Source organism: Sapajus apella, unplaced genomic scaffold (assembly GCF_009761245.1).
Source record: "Sapajus apella isolate SASKATOON/1434 unplaced genomic scaffold, GSC_monkey_1.0 scaffold2, whole genome shotgun sequence".
Classification (NCBI taxonomy): domain Eukaryota; kingdom Metazoa; phylum Chordata; class Mammalia; order Primates; family Cebidae; genus Sapajus; species Sapajus apella.
The window spans coordinates 53607099-53623995 of NW_022436942.1; the positions used below are offsets into that span (position 1 = coordinate 53607099).

The following is a 16897-nucleotide window of genomic DNA, read 5'->3' on the forward strand; positions in this document are numbered from 1 at the left end:
ACCGCCAGCAATAAGAATGGTATATGCTAAGGGACACCATGATATTTACAGAAATCAAAAATATATATTCAATTATTTCCTATAGTTCTAATATAGTCATTATACCAATAAGCATAAAATAATCTTATTTTGATATGGTAATTAAAACAGAAATTATTATGGCAGAGTAAAATGCAAGGAACTAACTCCTCATTAAGGATTTCTGGACATTAACTATTTTTACTAGTTCATAATGAAGTTAAATATGACTAGAACACAATTCAGTAAAGACGGACTAATTTATTTGTTTTATAAAATAGAATGAGAGCTTAGTTTAGATAATCAAGAGGTAACAGCTTCAGATATCATCTTCACCAAGAATCAATGTGTAGTGTTTCTTATTCATTTAAAGGAATCAGGAAGAAAAATTCATTTAATTTCTGCTGCCTGCCCAGTCACTTCAAAAATTCTTAAGGAAGCTAAAATAAAAATACCTTGGATTTTGGTTTTTAAAGTAAAAATTTCCAGATGCTCCAAAAGCAGTAAGTTCAATTTGGTATGTTGTGTTCTGGCAAAGAACAGTTAAGTTTATAGCTTTGGAGTTGTAGCTTTCAAATGCTGTGACCAATTATTTGAGAGTTATAATCTGCAGGCTCCATTTTCAAAATATGTGGGATAACACTGTCAATTCGTATGTTGCCAATGAGACCTTTGAAAAACAATTCTTCAGTGATGGTAGCGTTCATCAGTCTTAAAGCTGGCAATCTGAGTAGTAGTCTGGATAACCTAAAGAAAGAAAGTAAAAAGGGCGAGGAACAAGGTTGTAAACCAGAAAGAAATTTAGTATAAAAGTATGAGTAATTTCTGCATGTGGCCTAATTTAATAAAGATATTATTTTCAAAAGTTAAAATCAAAACTTTAGTATTTTCAAGTCTTACAGTATATGGCAATTACTTGGGTATTAATGCAGTCTGACAGACTCCACAAGGGAAAGCCCTGCTCTTAATGCTGCAGTGTACTGCCTCCACTTGGCTGTAAGGACCACGGAGCTGAGTTGTGAAACCATGCATCAAGTTATACAACTTTTTTTTTTGAGAGAGGGCCTCACTGTGCTGACCAAACTGGAGTGCAGTGGTGTGATCTCACTGCAGGCTTAATTCCTTGGGCTTGAGTGATCCTTCCCGCCTCAGCCTCCCAAGTAGCTGTGGCTCCATGCCACCATGCCTGGCTAATTGTTTTTGTAGAGACAGGGTCTCACTATGTTACCCAGGCTGGTCTCACAGTGCTGGGGTCAAGGAATTCTCCTGCACTGGCTTCCCAAAGTACTGAGATTATAGGCATAAGCCCCTGTGCCAGTCCAAGTTATACATTTAAGAATGGTGGCTGGAAGTCAGTGGCTCACGCCTGTAATTGCAGCACTCTGGGAGGCCAAGGTGGACAGATCACTTGACATCAGAAGTTCGACACCAGTCTGGCCAATGTGGTGAAACCTCATCTCTACTAAAAATACCAAAAAAAAAAAAAAAAACCAAACTCAAAAAACAATTGGCCACACATGACCAGCCTAACCAACGTGGTGAAACCTTGTCTCTACTAAAAATACAGAAAAATTAGCCAGGCATGGTGGCACATGCCTGTAACCCCTGTAGCCACTGGGGAGGCTGAGGCAAGATAATCACAAGCATCGCTTGAACTTGGGAGGTGGAGGTTGCAGTGAGCCGAGATCATGCCACTGCACTCCAGCCTGGGTAACAGCAATACTCTGCCTCAAAAAAAAAAAAAACCAAAAAAAAAAACTCCTTTCAGGTTTTAAGAATGACAATGTTTTGTGTTATCAGGACATAAGACATTTTCTTGGTTTTGCTCTGCAAAAAAACTACTGGAAATGGCAAAACAGGCAACAGTTGCTATTACTGGGAAGAGCAGAGAATGCGGAATCAAGACTGTTGGGTTCAAATCTTGATTGAACTGCCCACTACCTATATAAATGTCTATAGGTAGTGGGCAGTTACTTACTCACTGTCTCTCACAATGCTGTTGCAAGAATGAATGAAATGATCCCTGCCAGTTTCTGTGCCAGGTGGTGAGGTTCCTTAGGGCAGGACCCTATCTTGTGTGAAACTGCCTTATAAGTTGAAAACTGCTATCCACGGACAATGTATTGTTTTTAAGTAACCAAGAATGTAAAAAACTGAGAAAGAGGTGCAGTCACAAAGTAAAAATTTATTTTTAATGAGGTATAGTGTGACCTTCTTTTTTTTTTTTTTTTTTTTGATGAGTCTTACTCTGTCACCCAGGCTGGAGTGCAATGGCTCGATCTTGGCTCACTGCAACCTCCTCCTCCCGGGTTCAGGTGATTCTCCTACCTCAGCCTCCCAAATAGCTGAGATTACAGGTGCCCGCCATCATGCCCAGCTAATTTTTGCATTTTCAGTGGAGATGGGGTTTCACTACATTGGCCAGGCTGGTCTCGAACTCCTGACCTTAGGGGATCCACCCGCCTTGGCCTCCCAAAGTGCTGGGATTACAGGCGTGAGCCACCGCGCCTGGCCTAGAGTAACTTTTAAAGATGCTGAAAAACAACCACAACAAAACCACCTTTCCAAAAAGATTGTGGTGGGTTTATCCTTCTGTCCTAAGGCCTTGCACTCTTAACACTTCAGACCAAATGAGACCAGCAGCCCCCAGGATGAAGTGATCTTCCTGTAGCTGTGTGCTCTACTTCTCAAATTACTCAGCATCCACAAATTACTCAGCATCTACAGAACTGGTAGAAAGCAGGATAGGAAAACAAGTTAGATAAACTAAGGTTGATATTTGAGATGAGACTGGTTTATAAATCTACATTATTTAATATATATAAAAAATTATATTTAAAAATGTTATTTTACTAGTTTGAAGTATGCTAAACTAATAAGATGTTTTATTTATTACAAGCAAACACACTTAAACAGCCTTTACTATATGATAGGCACAGTCCTAAGCACTTTACATATATTAACTGATTTAATCCTTAAAATAATTGTAAAAAGTGAATACTATTATTATCTCCATTTATAGGTAAGGAAATGTGCCCAAGGTTATGAAACTAGTAAGTGCCAGAGTCAGGATTCAAATCCAGATACTCTGGCTCTGTAACCATGTGCCTAACCCCTTGGCTATAATGTCCCTCTTTAAAAAGAAAGTGGCTCTTATAAAAAAAGTTTTCTCAAAGAACATTGGCCAGCAATAGCTTGGACAGAATTTCATAAGCCATGTTTCAAAATTAATTATAAAATAGTCTAATGCTGTTTGTTATTTTTTAGTATTATTTTGGACAGGGTCTTGCTCTGTCACCCAGACTGGAGTGTAGCAAAGTGATCACAGCAAAGTGATCATTGCAGTCTCACCTCAGCTTACTGGGTAGCTGGGACTACAGGCATGTGCCATCACCACCCCCCCGACCCCCCGGCTAATTTTTGCATTGTTTTGTAGAGACAGGGTTTCACCATGTTGTCTAGGCTGGTTTCTGATTATTTTTTATACTCTTTTTACTAACAAAATTCATTATTTCATCTGAAGAGAAAGAGTTTGGAGTTTAGAGTCAGACTACCTGGGTTCACAGACAGGTGCTATCATTTACTATGTGACCTTGAGTAAAGGTAACCTGTCTGTGTTGAAGTCTCCTCTTATATAAAATGCAAGAGCTGGATGAAATATTTTATGTAACGTACTTGCAACAATGCAATACTATTTTTTATAGCATTAGCATTTCAAAGGTTAAGACTGCCTAAAACGCATAATTACTGTAAGACTAGAAATAATGAGAAAACAGATCCACAAAAGGTTTTTAAATTATTTTAATTATATAGTATTTAACTCTAGATACCTGTAGGTGTCATCTGGATATGTTTTGGTTATATAATCTTGGAATTCCACATAAGCTTTTTCCTGAAATTTCTCTATCTGTTCCATGTTTTCTAGGCCTGGATGATCTGAAACATTAAAGAATACATTGGCACCGTAGTTCTGAATGTTCATTTAAGACAGTGGAGATGGAAAGAATAGTTAAGTCAAAAAAGAACCCTATCATAAAATCTGTGGCTCATTCATTCCACAAATACTGACTGAGCCCACCTACTATGCACCAAGCACTATATTTTACATATTTAAAATTATTTTTTATCTGATATACATATGCCAACAACTAATAAACAAGTGGATGTTACCAAAATAAACAGTTTTTTCTCCATTCCAAAAGTAATAGGAAGGCATTTGGTAACTTTGCTTTTAACAAGAGTAAAAGGCTAAAATGACTCAGCTTAAAAAGACATTTTAAATCCAAGAAATATTTGCAGATTATATTCTATGCCATATTTTTATAAGACAAAAATTCCATTAATTTTAGGTAAAAAGATATATAAGAAATTATGAAACCATAAATATAATCTCTATCAGAAAAAGTATAACAGAAATATGAAATAATCTGTAAGTATTTCAATGATCATTGTAACATTTAACAAAAACAGAAATATTAAAAGAACTTCATAAAAATTATGCCTTGCAGAAGAAATGTTGAATATGTAAAGCTCTGTTCTCATGGATGAAAATTTTTAAAAGTAATAAACGGAAAATCCTAAAAATACTTAGTAAAATAAAATTAAAATCAATACATTAGAATATAAACTTCAGGCCGGGCGCGGTGGCTCAAGCCTGTAATCCCAGCACTGTGGGAGGCCGAGGCGGGTGGATCACGAGGTCAAGAGATCGAGACCATCCTGGTCAACATGGTGAAACCCTGTTTCTACTAAAAATACAAAAAATTAGCTGGGCATGGTGGCGCGTGCCTGTAATCCCAGCGACTCAGGAGGCTGGGCAGGAGAATTGCCTGAACACGGGAGGCGGAGGTTGCGGTGAGCTGAGATTGCGCCATTGCACTCCAGCCTGGGTAACAAGAGGGAAACTCCGTCTCAAAAAAAAAAAAAAAAAAAAAAAAAAACTTCAAATCTATGTTCTTTCAATTTTCGCCTGAGGAAAATGAAGGTGACAAATTGTGATAAGAATAGAGACATATGTTACTAACTCATAAGAAACATTAGAAGAAACAGTACAACAGGCTTTAATGTTCTTCCTTGTATCACTGGCAGAAAGAAGCAGGTTTGCTCAGATAATTTTATTATGATGCACAAGAACAGAAACATAGATCAGAATGAAAAATACAGAACCTAACTTAAAGAACAATTTCTCTTATTCAGAAATTGATCATTGAGAGTTTACCATCATTTTATCATCTATGAAAACTGTAAACTGGCAGGAAACAAGAGACAGTTTTTCTATTTGCTGGTAACTCATATAAGATGTTTGGAAATTTAACCCATCATCATAGTAATACTCATCTCTCATTCTGCCATTTAGTAATGCCAAAAAATACACACCTAAGAATTCAAGGCATCATTTTTATGAAGTTCTTTTAAAATTTGTTTTTGTGAAATGTTATAGTGACCACTGAAATGCTTAGAGTGTTTCATATTTCTATTATAATTTTTTAAATAGAGATGATATTTATGATTTCATAATTTCTTATATATCTTGATGTGGCAACAGAAATAGAGGTCTATAATATTTTTTTATATTTTATTTCTGAGACAGCATCTCTGTCTGTCTCCCAGGCTACAATGCAGTGGCATGACCAGAGCTCACTGCAGCCTCAAACTCTCAGGCTCAAGTGATCCTGCCACCTCAGCCTCCTGAGTAGCTGAGACTACAGATGCACACCGGCACATCCAGCTGATTTTTTCCATTTTGATTTTTGTAGAGAAGAGGTCTCATTATGTTGCCCAGGCTTCTCCAACTTCTGACCAATGCTCCCACCTTGGCCTCTCAAAGTGTAGGGATTACAAGCATGAGCTATTGCACCCTGCCTAAGTCTTATCATATTATTTCACGGACTTCTCAACCTCCCTTTTTATATCCTGATAAATGTCTAACATCGTTAAAATTCACCAATTTAAAGTGTACAATTCAGGCTGGGTGCAGTGGCTGACGGCTGTAATCCCAGAACTTTGGGAGGCTAAGCAAGGCCTCCCAAAGACCTAAGATCACCTTAGGTCAGGAGTTCAACATCAGCTTAGCCAACATAGTGAAACCTGTCTCTACTAAAAATACAAAAATGAGCCAGGCTTGGTGGTGTATGCCTCTAATCCCAGCAACTGTGGAGGCTGAGGCAGGAGAATCACTGGAACATGGGAGGCAGAGGTTGCAGTGAGCCAAGATTGTGCCACTGCACTCCAGCCTGGGTGACAGAGTAAGACTCAAAAAATATATATACAATTCAATAGTTTCTAGTATTTTCACAGAGTGGTACAACCATCAGAACAACCTAATTTTGGAACATTTTTGTCACTCCAAAAAAAAAAAAAAAAAAAACACTTATTAGCAGTCACTTCCCGTTTTTTCCTTTTCCTTGGCCTGTGGCAACCACTTACCTATTTTATGTCTATACAGGTTTGCCTATTTTGCATATTTTATATAAATGAAATCAAAAACGTTCATTTAGCAGAACATTTTAAAGGTTCATCCGTGTTGTAATAGGTACTAGAATTTCTTTCCTTTTTATGCCTTAATGATATTCCATTGCATGTATATTATTACATTTTAGTTATTTCTTCATCTGTTGACGGACATTTGGGTTGTCTCCACTTTTTGACTATTATGAATAATGCTGCTCTATTTAGATACACATTCTTGCACAGATACATATTTTCATTTCTCTTGGGCTGATAAGAGTGAAGCTGCTGAGTCATATAACTCCATGTTTAACCTTTTGAAGAACCACTAAACTCTTTTCCAAAGCAACTGCACCATTTTACATTCCCACTTGCAACATATGAGGGTTTCTATTTCTCCACATCCTGAAACATTTTATTTTGAATGAATAGTAAATGTTTATATACCTGGACTGAAGAGTACTATTGCCTTCAGGTAGGCATATTCATATCCATCAATGCAGAGTTTAACCATGCTGTTACAAAACTCCTGTAGTCGGAAGATGTGGTCCATCAACAATTTTCTTCTTTCTGTTGACATTTTATCTTTAATTAAAAATAAACAAATGTTTCTAGTTTCTGTCTAAAATGAACAACTACTTTCATCCAATGCATTTCCCTCAGGAATTCTGAAAAATTTTCTAATTCTTAAATTTTTTTTGAGACAGGGTTTTACTCCTGTTGTCCAGGCTGGAGTGCAGTGGGGCGATCTTGGCTCACTGCAACCTCCGCCTCCTGGATTCAAGCAATTCTCCTGCCTCAGCTTCCCAAGTAGCTGGCACTAGAGGTGCATGCTACTCTGCCCGGCTAATGTTTGTATTTTTCATAAAGATGGGCTTTTACCATGTTGCCCAGGCTGGTCTTGAACTCCTGGTCTCAAGTGATTAGCCCACCTATACTTCCCAAAGTGTTGGGATCATGAGCCACTGTGCCTGGCCTTCCTCTCATGAATTTTTAAGCTTTGAGTATAATCAAGGTAGAAATGTTTAAAATTCAGTATTTCTGCAATTATAGCTAAAATTAATCATCTTAAGATACTGTTCATTCAACAAGAAGCTGTTAGTATACAATCTGTATAAAAATTCTAAGTAGAAAGGTTTATATTTATTTATTTATTTTTTGAGACAAGAGTCTCGCTCTGTTGCCCAAGGCTGGAGTGCAGTGGGTGATCCTGACTCACTACAACCTCCAACTCCTGGGTTCAAACAATTCTCCCACCTCAAGCCTCCCGAATAGCAGGGACTACAGGTGCACATTACCATGGATGGCCAAATTTTGTATTTTTAGTAGAGTCAAGGTTTCCCCATGTTGGCCAGGCTGGTCTTGAACTCCTGACCTAAAGTGATCTGCCTGCTTCAGCCTCCCAAATTGTGAGCCACCACACCCAGCCAGGTTTATATTTCATCTTAATTCTTTTGATGTTGCAAAAGTACTTTTAAAAAATGAATTAGTTTCTCATGGTAATTGCTTTTGGAAAAAATTATATATAAAAAATGGATTATGTGAATGTTTATGGCACCTTGTTTAAAAAAAAAAAAAAAAAAAAAGAAAAATTTTAAACGTAATGGCTCCTTTTTAAAAAAAAAAGAAAAAGAAATGGGTCTCAATCTGTTGGCCAGGCTAGGGTGCAGTGGTGCAATCATAGCTCACTGCAACCTCAAATTCCGGGGCTCAAGTAATCCTCAGCCCCAGATTCCTAAGTAGCTGGGACTACAGGTATGTGCCACCGTGGCCAACAAATTTTTAAAAATTTTTTTGTAGAGGCGGGGTACCACTGTATTGTTCAGGCTGGTCTCAAACTCCTAGGCTCAAGCAATCTCACCTCAGCATTCCAAAGTGCTGAGATTATAGGCGTGAGCCATCTCGCCTGGCTGAAATGTTTGCTTTCAAGATACACCTTTGAGAAGACAGAATGTAAAGATAACCATCTAAAACACTGGAAAACTAGAATAAGACTCAAATTTTGGTAATAGGACTTTATTTAAACTTATATTGGTTGGGAAAAAATGAGCAAAACCATCTACATGTTTTACTACCAAGACTACTATAATAAAAACAAATACCTAATAAAAATGTTGTTAAGAAGAAAGAAAACTGAGGCAGCATAAAGTTTTACAATAAAGATTTTAATATTTAAAAGTGTGTTATTGACTTTGGGGAAAAAAAGATTTTAATTTATAGCAGAGGGACATATGTAAAACACATCCATTAGTAATCTGTCAACCACAGCTTTCCTGAAGGTAGGCTTTATAACCATTACAGGCATGTAAGACATGAACCAGGGGTAGGAGTCCGTAAGTAAGATGGGAATGTGATGCTGCCTTCTGGTAGATCTATTTTTGATGACATTTTAAGGTGATTACTCCTCTGCTATTAAATATAAGGAAGAAGCAAATGACTTAAAAATTATATAAAACAAGAAATAGAATATGCTAGGGAACTAAAAGATAGTCCCCAATTTATAAATTATTCCTGAGCTCAAAAGGCAATGTTCCCCATTTGTTGATGGGGCACCGTTTGGGGTAATCATAAGCCATTCTATAGTTAAGCATTTATAAGTCAGTGAGTGGTCGTCTCGTGAAATGAATGAGAGCTGCAATTACCTTGGCATCTAGGAAAGGAAAAATAGAATAAAAAGTATTGTTCCTTGACTCTTCAGAACTGTTTAGGTGAGAGAATACACCCTGATGAATTGATACAAAATCAATCTATCTTAGGATTCAAAGGGTTATAATAAAGGCAGTTCAAAAATTGTTGAGCAGTATATATTTTAAAATATTTGATCCCCTCTACAGAAGCTCACCCTGGATTCTTTGATAGTTGCACGAAAATTCACAAGGCCTGGTCTGAAATAGCCTGCCATACTTAAGTATACTGTCTTCGATTTTGTTGTACTCTCTTTAAAGAACATTTTTAGATGACCCGTGAATTTATACAATTGTAAAAATTATCTAAAGAAGAGCTTTGGTACCTAAAACACTAATTATTAGCTATCTAACTTTAGTCATAACATGCAATGAAACTCATGCCTTCTACATCCTGGAAAAGGTAAGGAAGGTGCTTTTTACCTTGTTGAAGACTACTGTGAAGACAATTGACAAATGTTGCTAATATAGTTGCTACATTCATCACTTGCCAGCACTGGGCAAGACCAAGAGTAAAAAGTTCATTCCAGTAAGCTTTCACCAGTAATATGCTGTTTTCTTGCCTATTAAAAACAGTAATAAAAGCACAAATCAGGTATTATTAAAATAAGTTATATAAATTTACACCTAGTCCAAATATTTAAAAATAACATATTACTAAATTAAAATTACCTAGAAAAGATCTGATCGAGTCTGTGTTTTGTAGAGCTGATAACAAAATGAGAAACGAGGAAAGCTTAGACATTTAAATAGTAGCTAGCTCATTATCAATCAGCCAGTTTATAAGAACAATTGCAAGTAATATTTCAAACTAAACAAGTTGGGGCTTTAACTTTACATTTCATAGAAATGGAATAAAAATTGTTCTTAAAAGCAAATGCATATGTTAAAAAAAAAAAAATGACCAACAACCACCACCTTTTCCAAGCTTTCTTTTGTTCTGAATACAGGCAAATACTGTTAAAAAGAAAGGGCAATTAGAATTATTTTATTTTATTTTTTGAGACAGAGTCTTGCTGTGCCACCCAGGCTGGAGTACAATGGTGCAATCTCAGCTCACTGCAACCTCTGCCTCCTGGGTTTAAGCAATTTTTGTGCCTCAGCCTCCTGAGTAGCTGGGATTACAGGCATGCACCACCACACACAGCTCATTTTTGAATTTTTAGTAGAGACAGAGTTTTACCATGTTGACCAGGCTGGTCTTGAACTCCTGACCTCAGGTGATCTGCCCACCTTGGCCTCCCAAAGTGCTCGGATTACAGGCATGGAACACCGCTCCCAGCCTCTATAATTATTTTATGGTATGCAAGCAACCAATTTTAGGAGAAAAGTGGTTCATTGAATAAGTATGTTTCAGATGAGATATTAGTATCCCTACAAATGAGATCCCCAGGATTTTACTATGAATAACAAGAGATTAGAAAGGTCAAAAGTTCTTTCCTGAATTTCTAAGTAAGTAATCTTAGCAGCATAGGAGAGTAGAAAAAGTATTTAACAGGAGTCAAAGCACCACAGTTTAAACCTACTTATCCATTTGAAATTAGGCAAATAAACTTCCCAGGTCTCAGGCTGTCTAACTATATAAAATGCAGAGACACTATATATCCTATATCTTGCTTAGAGTTAATTAAGAAGTAAAATATAAGAATTAGCCAGGCTGGGTGCGGTAACTCATGCCTGTAATCCCAGCACTTTGGGAAGCTGAGGCAGACACATCACTTGAGCCCAGGAGATCCAGATCAGTCTGGGGAACATGGCGAAACCCTATCTCTACAAAAAATACAAAAATTAGCTGGGAATGGAAGTGCACACCTGTAGTGCCAGCTACTTGGGAGGCTGAGGTGGGAGGATCACCTGAGCCTGGGGAAGTCGAGGCTTCAGTGAGCTGTGATCGCACCACTGCACTCCACCTTGGGCAACAGAGTGAGACCCTGTGTATTAAAAAAAAAAAAAAAAAAAAAAAAAAAAGAATTAGCTGGGTGCTGTGGCACATGCCTGTCTGTAGTCCCAGCTACTCAGGAGGGTTACAGTATGAGGACTGCCTGAGGCCAGGAGTTTGATGGGGTAGTGCACCATGATTGCATCTGTGAAGAAACACTGCACTCCAGCCTCTAACCTGGCACAAGAAGACCCTGTCTCAAAAAAAAAAAAAAAAAAAAAAAAAAAAAAAAAAATTGAGAAAGTATATGCCAGGTACTGGAGAAATAGCAATTAAGTCAATTAAGTTTGCCTTCATGAAAAAGAGGGGAAATAACACACATATAATTTTAAATATTTTATATAAATAATATATACACATATATGAGTATATATACATTAAGTTAGTTTTAGGTAATATAAATTCTACATTACTATGAAGTATGTATGTTAGAAAATGGAAAGGTTCAGGTAACGGTGGTTAGCGAAGGCATTTTTGAGGTTGGTGACATTTGAGTGGAGAAAGATGGTAGAGAATTAAAACAACAAAAAAATCAAAAACCAGAAAGATCTAGGGGAATAGTATCTCAGGAAAACAAGGGCAAATGTGCTAAGGTGAGAACAGACATACAATAGGTATTCAAAAAAAATTGTTGAGTGAATTACTAAATCCTATCCTATCGTCTTGGAGAGATTTAAGTTGTTAAGAACATCCTGATAGGAAATATGTCCAACCTGATGAATGATGCTTACATATTTTTTCTTAATAAATAAAGCTTTAAAATCCTAATTTTAACAGTGTGTTTAACAGAAATCACTTAAGAGTCACAGCCTTATTTATGACATTACATTTTACTAAATAATTGAACATACTTGAAACAAATGCTAATACTGCCTGCTTAGTCACAGCAAGTTTCTTCTGAGAATTATTAATGGGAAATTTTAATTCCAGGCTGATCTCTTTTCCGTTCAGTATCTGAGAAGGATTACTTGCCACCAGAAACTGTCTTTACTCATTTGAAAGTAAAGTTTAAATGCAAAGAAAACCAGTATTTTACAATCTCCATATAGAAAACGGTTAAAAATATCAATCTTAGTTAAACAAAATCAAAGGAAGTAAAAATAAGGAATACTATTTTCATTAAAGATGGATAAAAATCCAAAATTGAGGAAGAGGTGAGGAAATAAGCATTCATTCTCATCATTGCTGACATGAGCATAAACTGGATCAACATCTTTTCAGAGAACAATTTGGTAGTAATCAAAAATTAAACTGTACACTTTCTTAGACCCAGCAATTTCACCTCTAAGAAACTATTTTATAGAAATACAGTCATGCATAGCACAACATTTTGATCAACAATGTACCGCATATACAGTGGTGGTCCCATAAGAGTATAATACCATATTTTTATGGAAACTTCTCTATGTTTAGATACACAAATATTTACTATTGTGTTACCACTGCCTATGTTACTCAGTACAGTAACATGCTATACAGGTTTGTAATCTAGGAGCACTAGACAATAGCATATAGCCTACATGTGTAGTAGGCTTGTGTGAGTACACTCTATGATGTTCACAGTGACAAAATTGCCTAATGATGCATTTCTCAGAATATATAGCCATCGTTAAATGAGCAACACATGCCTATACTAAGACTATACTTAAAAAAGCGGGCAAAAATACATATACAATGCCACAAAGTGCACATTGTAGCACTGTATATAGTAACAAAGAAAACTGGCAACAACCCAAATGTCTGCTAATAAGGAATAAGTGCATAAAATGGAATACTATAATAAAAGCCATAAGGACAAATGGGGTAAATTTACATGTACCAACACAGGAAGAAGTCTATGAGTGTAAAAAGCAAGGCAAAGAATAGGATGTGTAAATATGTGTACTTATTTGTCTAATAAATATCTCAAGGAAAAATTCTAGTAGAACACAAAACTATTAACAGTAGGGTTAGTTGCCTCTGGTGAGTGAGGTTTTACGTTATAGTCCTATACTTCAATATTACTTTAAACGTTTAAAAAAAGTTAAAAGCTAACATGAAGGAAGTTAGAGTAAATTCAGTTTTCATTTTTTTTTTTGAGACTGAGTCTCACTCTGTCGCCCAGGGTGGAGTGCTATGGCACGATCTCAGCTCACTGTAACCTCCACCTCCCGGGTTCAAGCGATTCTTCTGCCTCAGCCTACCAAGTAGCTGGGACTACAGGTGTGTGCCATCACGCCTGGCTAATTTTTGTATTTTTAGTAGAAACGGGGTTTCACCATATTGGCCAGGCTGGTCTCAAACTCCTGACTTTGTGATCCACCCTTGTGATCCATCTCCTGGATTCAAGTGATTCTCCTACCTCAGCCTCCCAAAGTGCTGGGAATACAGGTGTGAGCCACCGCACCTGGCCTGATTCTGAAGTTTTAAGGAGGAAACAGCTAACCAAAGTAGCTTACTAGTAAACACAGGAAAAGGAAAAAAAAAAAAATGAAAAAAAAAAAAAAAAAAAAAAATCACAACAGGCCTGTGCTATGCATCTTGCAGTAAGAAAACACCTTGGCATTGTTGGAGAAGCTCAGAAAAAAGGAGTATAAGTGCAAAGGATAAGTATACCATAACTATTACTAAGGAAAAAAGACACAAGTGGCAGATGAGAAATAGCCTACCAGAATATTGTTTCCAAAAGAAAAGTGAAAGGACTGTAGAAACCAACTACAGAAAGATATCTATTTACATTTATCCAAACCCCCAAACCAAAAATCCTTATGGTATAGCTATGTTTTTAAAAAGTTCAATTACATTAGGAAAGAAAAACAGCAAGGCCACTCTAAACAGGTAGTCTTCCAGAGAATGAAGAAAAATGACCTTTTATTATCTGCTTTGCAGCAGGCAATGGCTTAGATACATTTACTTTCATTATCTCACCTATGTGGTGTAGTTCATAATCAAGTGTTTCTGCTCCTAATTTACAGACACTGAGCCTCATTTAATTTAGGTTACTTGGTCCAAAGACATAAAAGCCAGCAGATACATCAAAACAGAATTTGAACATTTATGCTCCTTTATACCTCATTACACAATTTAGCAAGTAAAATGCTAAAGTCAAATTTCTTAGTATAGACTCCTCCATTTAAGGTTAATATTTTGAGATGGTAAGGGCATGTTTGCTACCAGTTTTTCCAGTAAGGAAAAGAAAACAAATGACTATTGTAGTTTATGTTCAAAAGATCTTTCCTTTAAGAAGCAAAAAGAGCTCAGTGGAGACTGTAGTTAAGATTATCAATAAAGCATTCAAAAAGCAACACAAGTGTTGACGTTAAAAAAAAAAAAAAGGCCAGATATGATGGCTCATGCCTGTGATCCCAGTACTGTGGGAGGTTGAGTTGGGAGAATCACCTGAGGCAAGGAGTTTGAGATCAGCCTGGACAACATAGTGAGACCTCTATCTCTATTTTTTAAAAAAGCATTAACTTGCAAAACACTAAATGTGTTAATTTCTTTTACAAATAGATACAGGTATTTTTCTCTACTGCACTATTTTGTGGGTTTGCTTTTTTTTTTTTTTGGAGGCGGAGTCTCACTCTGTCACTCAGGCTGGAATGCAGTGGCATGATCTCAGCTCACTACAACCTCCGTGTCCTGGAATCAAGTGATTTCCTGCCTCAGACTCCTGAGTACTGGGATTACAGGTGCCTGCCACCATGCCCAGCTAATTATGGAAATTTCAGTAGAGAAGGGTTTCACCATGTTGGCCAGGCTGGTCTTGAACTCAAGTGATCCACCTGCCTTGGCCTCCCAAAGTGCTGAGATTACAAGCATAAGCCACCACACCTGGCCTGTATTGTTAACGTTCATTAAAATATGTACATAGGACCCACAATTAGAGATTATATAATTATTTATATGATTTATTTTCATAAAGGAATATTAACTTTTGAGCCACCCATATCTGATAATACTGAAGGCACCAGCCTCAGGGAAAAATATTAATGATATGGCAATGAACCCACAAAGTTACAGGCTTCAAAACCACAAAGTTCCAGGAAACATTATATTATGTTTCAGTGGTAATTTAAAAGATTCAGCTTTCTGGCTTAGCATTTAATGGAAAGCTATTGCTTACATTATTCAATAAATAAAATCTCCTGTGGTAAATGGTGGTGGCTTGGAGCTTTTGGTTATATTGTAAGAATCTAGGTAGAGATGACTGCTGCCACACTTATTCCAGGCAAATCATGCCAAGTTCTCTCCACTACCCCGCGATGGAATCTACCACTACGCGTCTAGTTACTTAACCTAAATTATGCAGGGAGCACTTAAAACCAACAACTGAATTCCTCTAAATACTGAAACTACAAATCTTAAAACAGAAAATTAATACCTTTGTGAAATACAGAAGCCTTATAAAATATAAACAGTATTAGCTGTGTACTGAAAATCAACACCTTTGTAAAATATGGAAGCCTTGTAAAATACAAATGGTACTAACTGTGCACTGTTTAGTAAGATTCTTTAAGTTACTGTTCCCTTCAATTAAAGTTAGTGATCAAAATAATCTTGATTTTAGAAAATGATTAATGTTGCTTATCTGTTTCTCTCTGTAATATTAGGACTTGGTCACCAACTTTTATATTTTGAGATAAAAATATAACCTAATGCCAGTTTCTACTTTTAGAATTGCTTTTATTTCCATATAACAGAATTTTTCCATCATTACCACTTAGTCCTTATCCATATGATTAAGTCAACACATAAATAAGATCTATGAATCATCTGGATAGGGATAAAAAATAAGAGTCTGCATAATGGCCTTGATTGCTAGATCAAGTTCTTCTAATTAAAAAGAATCTTGTGGTTGTTACATTGAAACTGATTCTCAATACAGATCACAGGAAAATGTGGCTACCACTATAAAAATCACTTATTTTATAAACGGAAACCTCCTGAGACCTTATTTTTGGTTTCTTCAACATCTGCATTATTTCCATAGGATAATTATACTCAATTTAATAGAAGTACTCAAGATCAGTGGTGTTGTAAATAATTCAAGGCGTTCAAACCACTCCCCAAAATTCCTTTTGTCATTTTACTATAATAACTGATAGCTTATTATGAAAAATATCACCAGGTTACTTTTTAGACATATGAATATGAGTTACAACTTGAGTGAAATACACTTAATGTTTTAAGATTAAATCAATTGCTGGCCAGGTGCAGTGGCTCACGCCTATAATACCAGCACTCTGGGAGACCAAAGTGGGCAGAACACTTGAGGCCAGGAGTTTGAGACCTGCCTAACCAACATGGCGAAACCCTGTCTCTACTAAAAATACAGTATTTTTACAGGTGTGGTGGTGCACAACTGTAGTTCCAGCTACTCAGGAGGTTGAGGTACGAGAATTGCTTGAACCTGGAAGGTGGAGTTCGCAGTGAGCTGAGATCACACTACTGCACTCCAGCCTGGGAAAGAGCAAGACTCTAACTAAATAAATAAATAAAATTAATCAATTGCCAATATGTAAATTTACATTCTATTTTTGAAAAAAATAAACAAACATACAAACAAACAAACAAACATACTGGAGGTTGGGTGAGGTGTTGCACGCCTGTATGGGAGGCTAAAAAGCAGGAGGATCGCGTGAGACCAGGAGTTTGAGATCAGTCTCAATGATAGAGGAGAACTCATCTCTTTAAAAAAAAAAAAAAAAAAAAAAAAAAACCCACAAAACAACTAGAGAAATTCTGAAAGTTGAATGTTAAAAAAGGACTAACAATCATTTTAAAGGTTAACCATTCCAGAAAATCAGGCTTTTAGTCTATGTAACTC

The 16897-nt window shown here is 36.5% G+C and overlaps 1 protein-coding gene across 6 annotated transcripts in view; it reads right to left on the reverse strand.

The window, feature by feature from the left end:
• Nucleotides 1-255: 255 nt before the first annotated feature.
• Nucleotides 256-16897, reverse strand: part of NR2C1 (nuclear receptor subfamily 2 group C member 1) — a 52578-nt gene continuing 35936 nt past the window's right edge. For 3 of the 6 annotated variants that reach the window (XM_032298247.1, XM_032298254.1, XM_032298232.1), the window contains exons 11-14: nt 9573-9712; nt 6913-7050; nt 3849-3954; nt 256-765 (exon numbers count right to left, since the gene is read on the reverse strand). In XM_032298247.1, coding sequence (XP_032154138.1) covers nt 591-765; nt 3849-3954; nt 6913-7050; nt 9573-9712 — 559 coding nt within the window. In that variant the 3' untranslated portion in view covers nt 256-590. Of the gene's footprint in view, nt 766-2578; nt 2748-3848; nt 3955-6912; nt 7051-9572; nt 9713-16897 lie in introns of all 6 variants that reach the window. The other 3 variants (XR_004275132.1, XM_032298241.1, XM_032298264.1) reach the window with 3 other exon arrangements.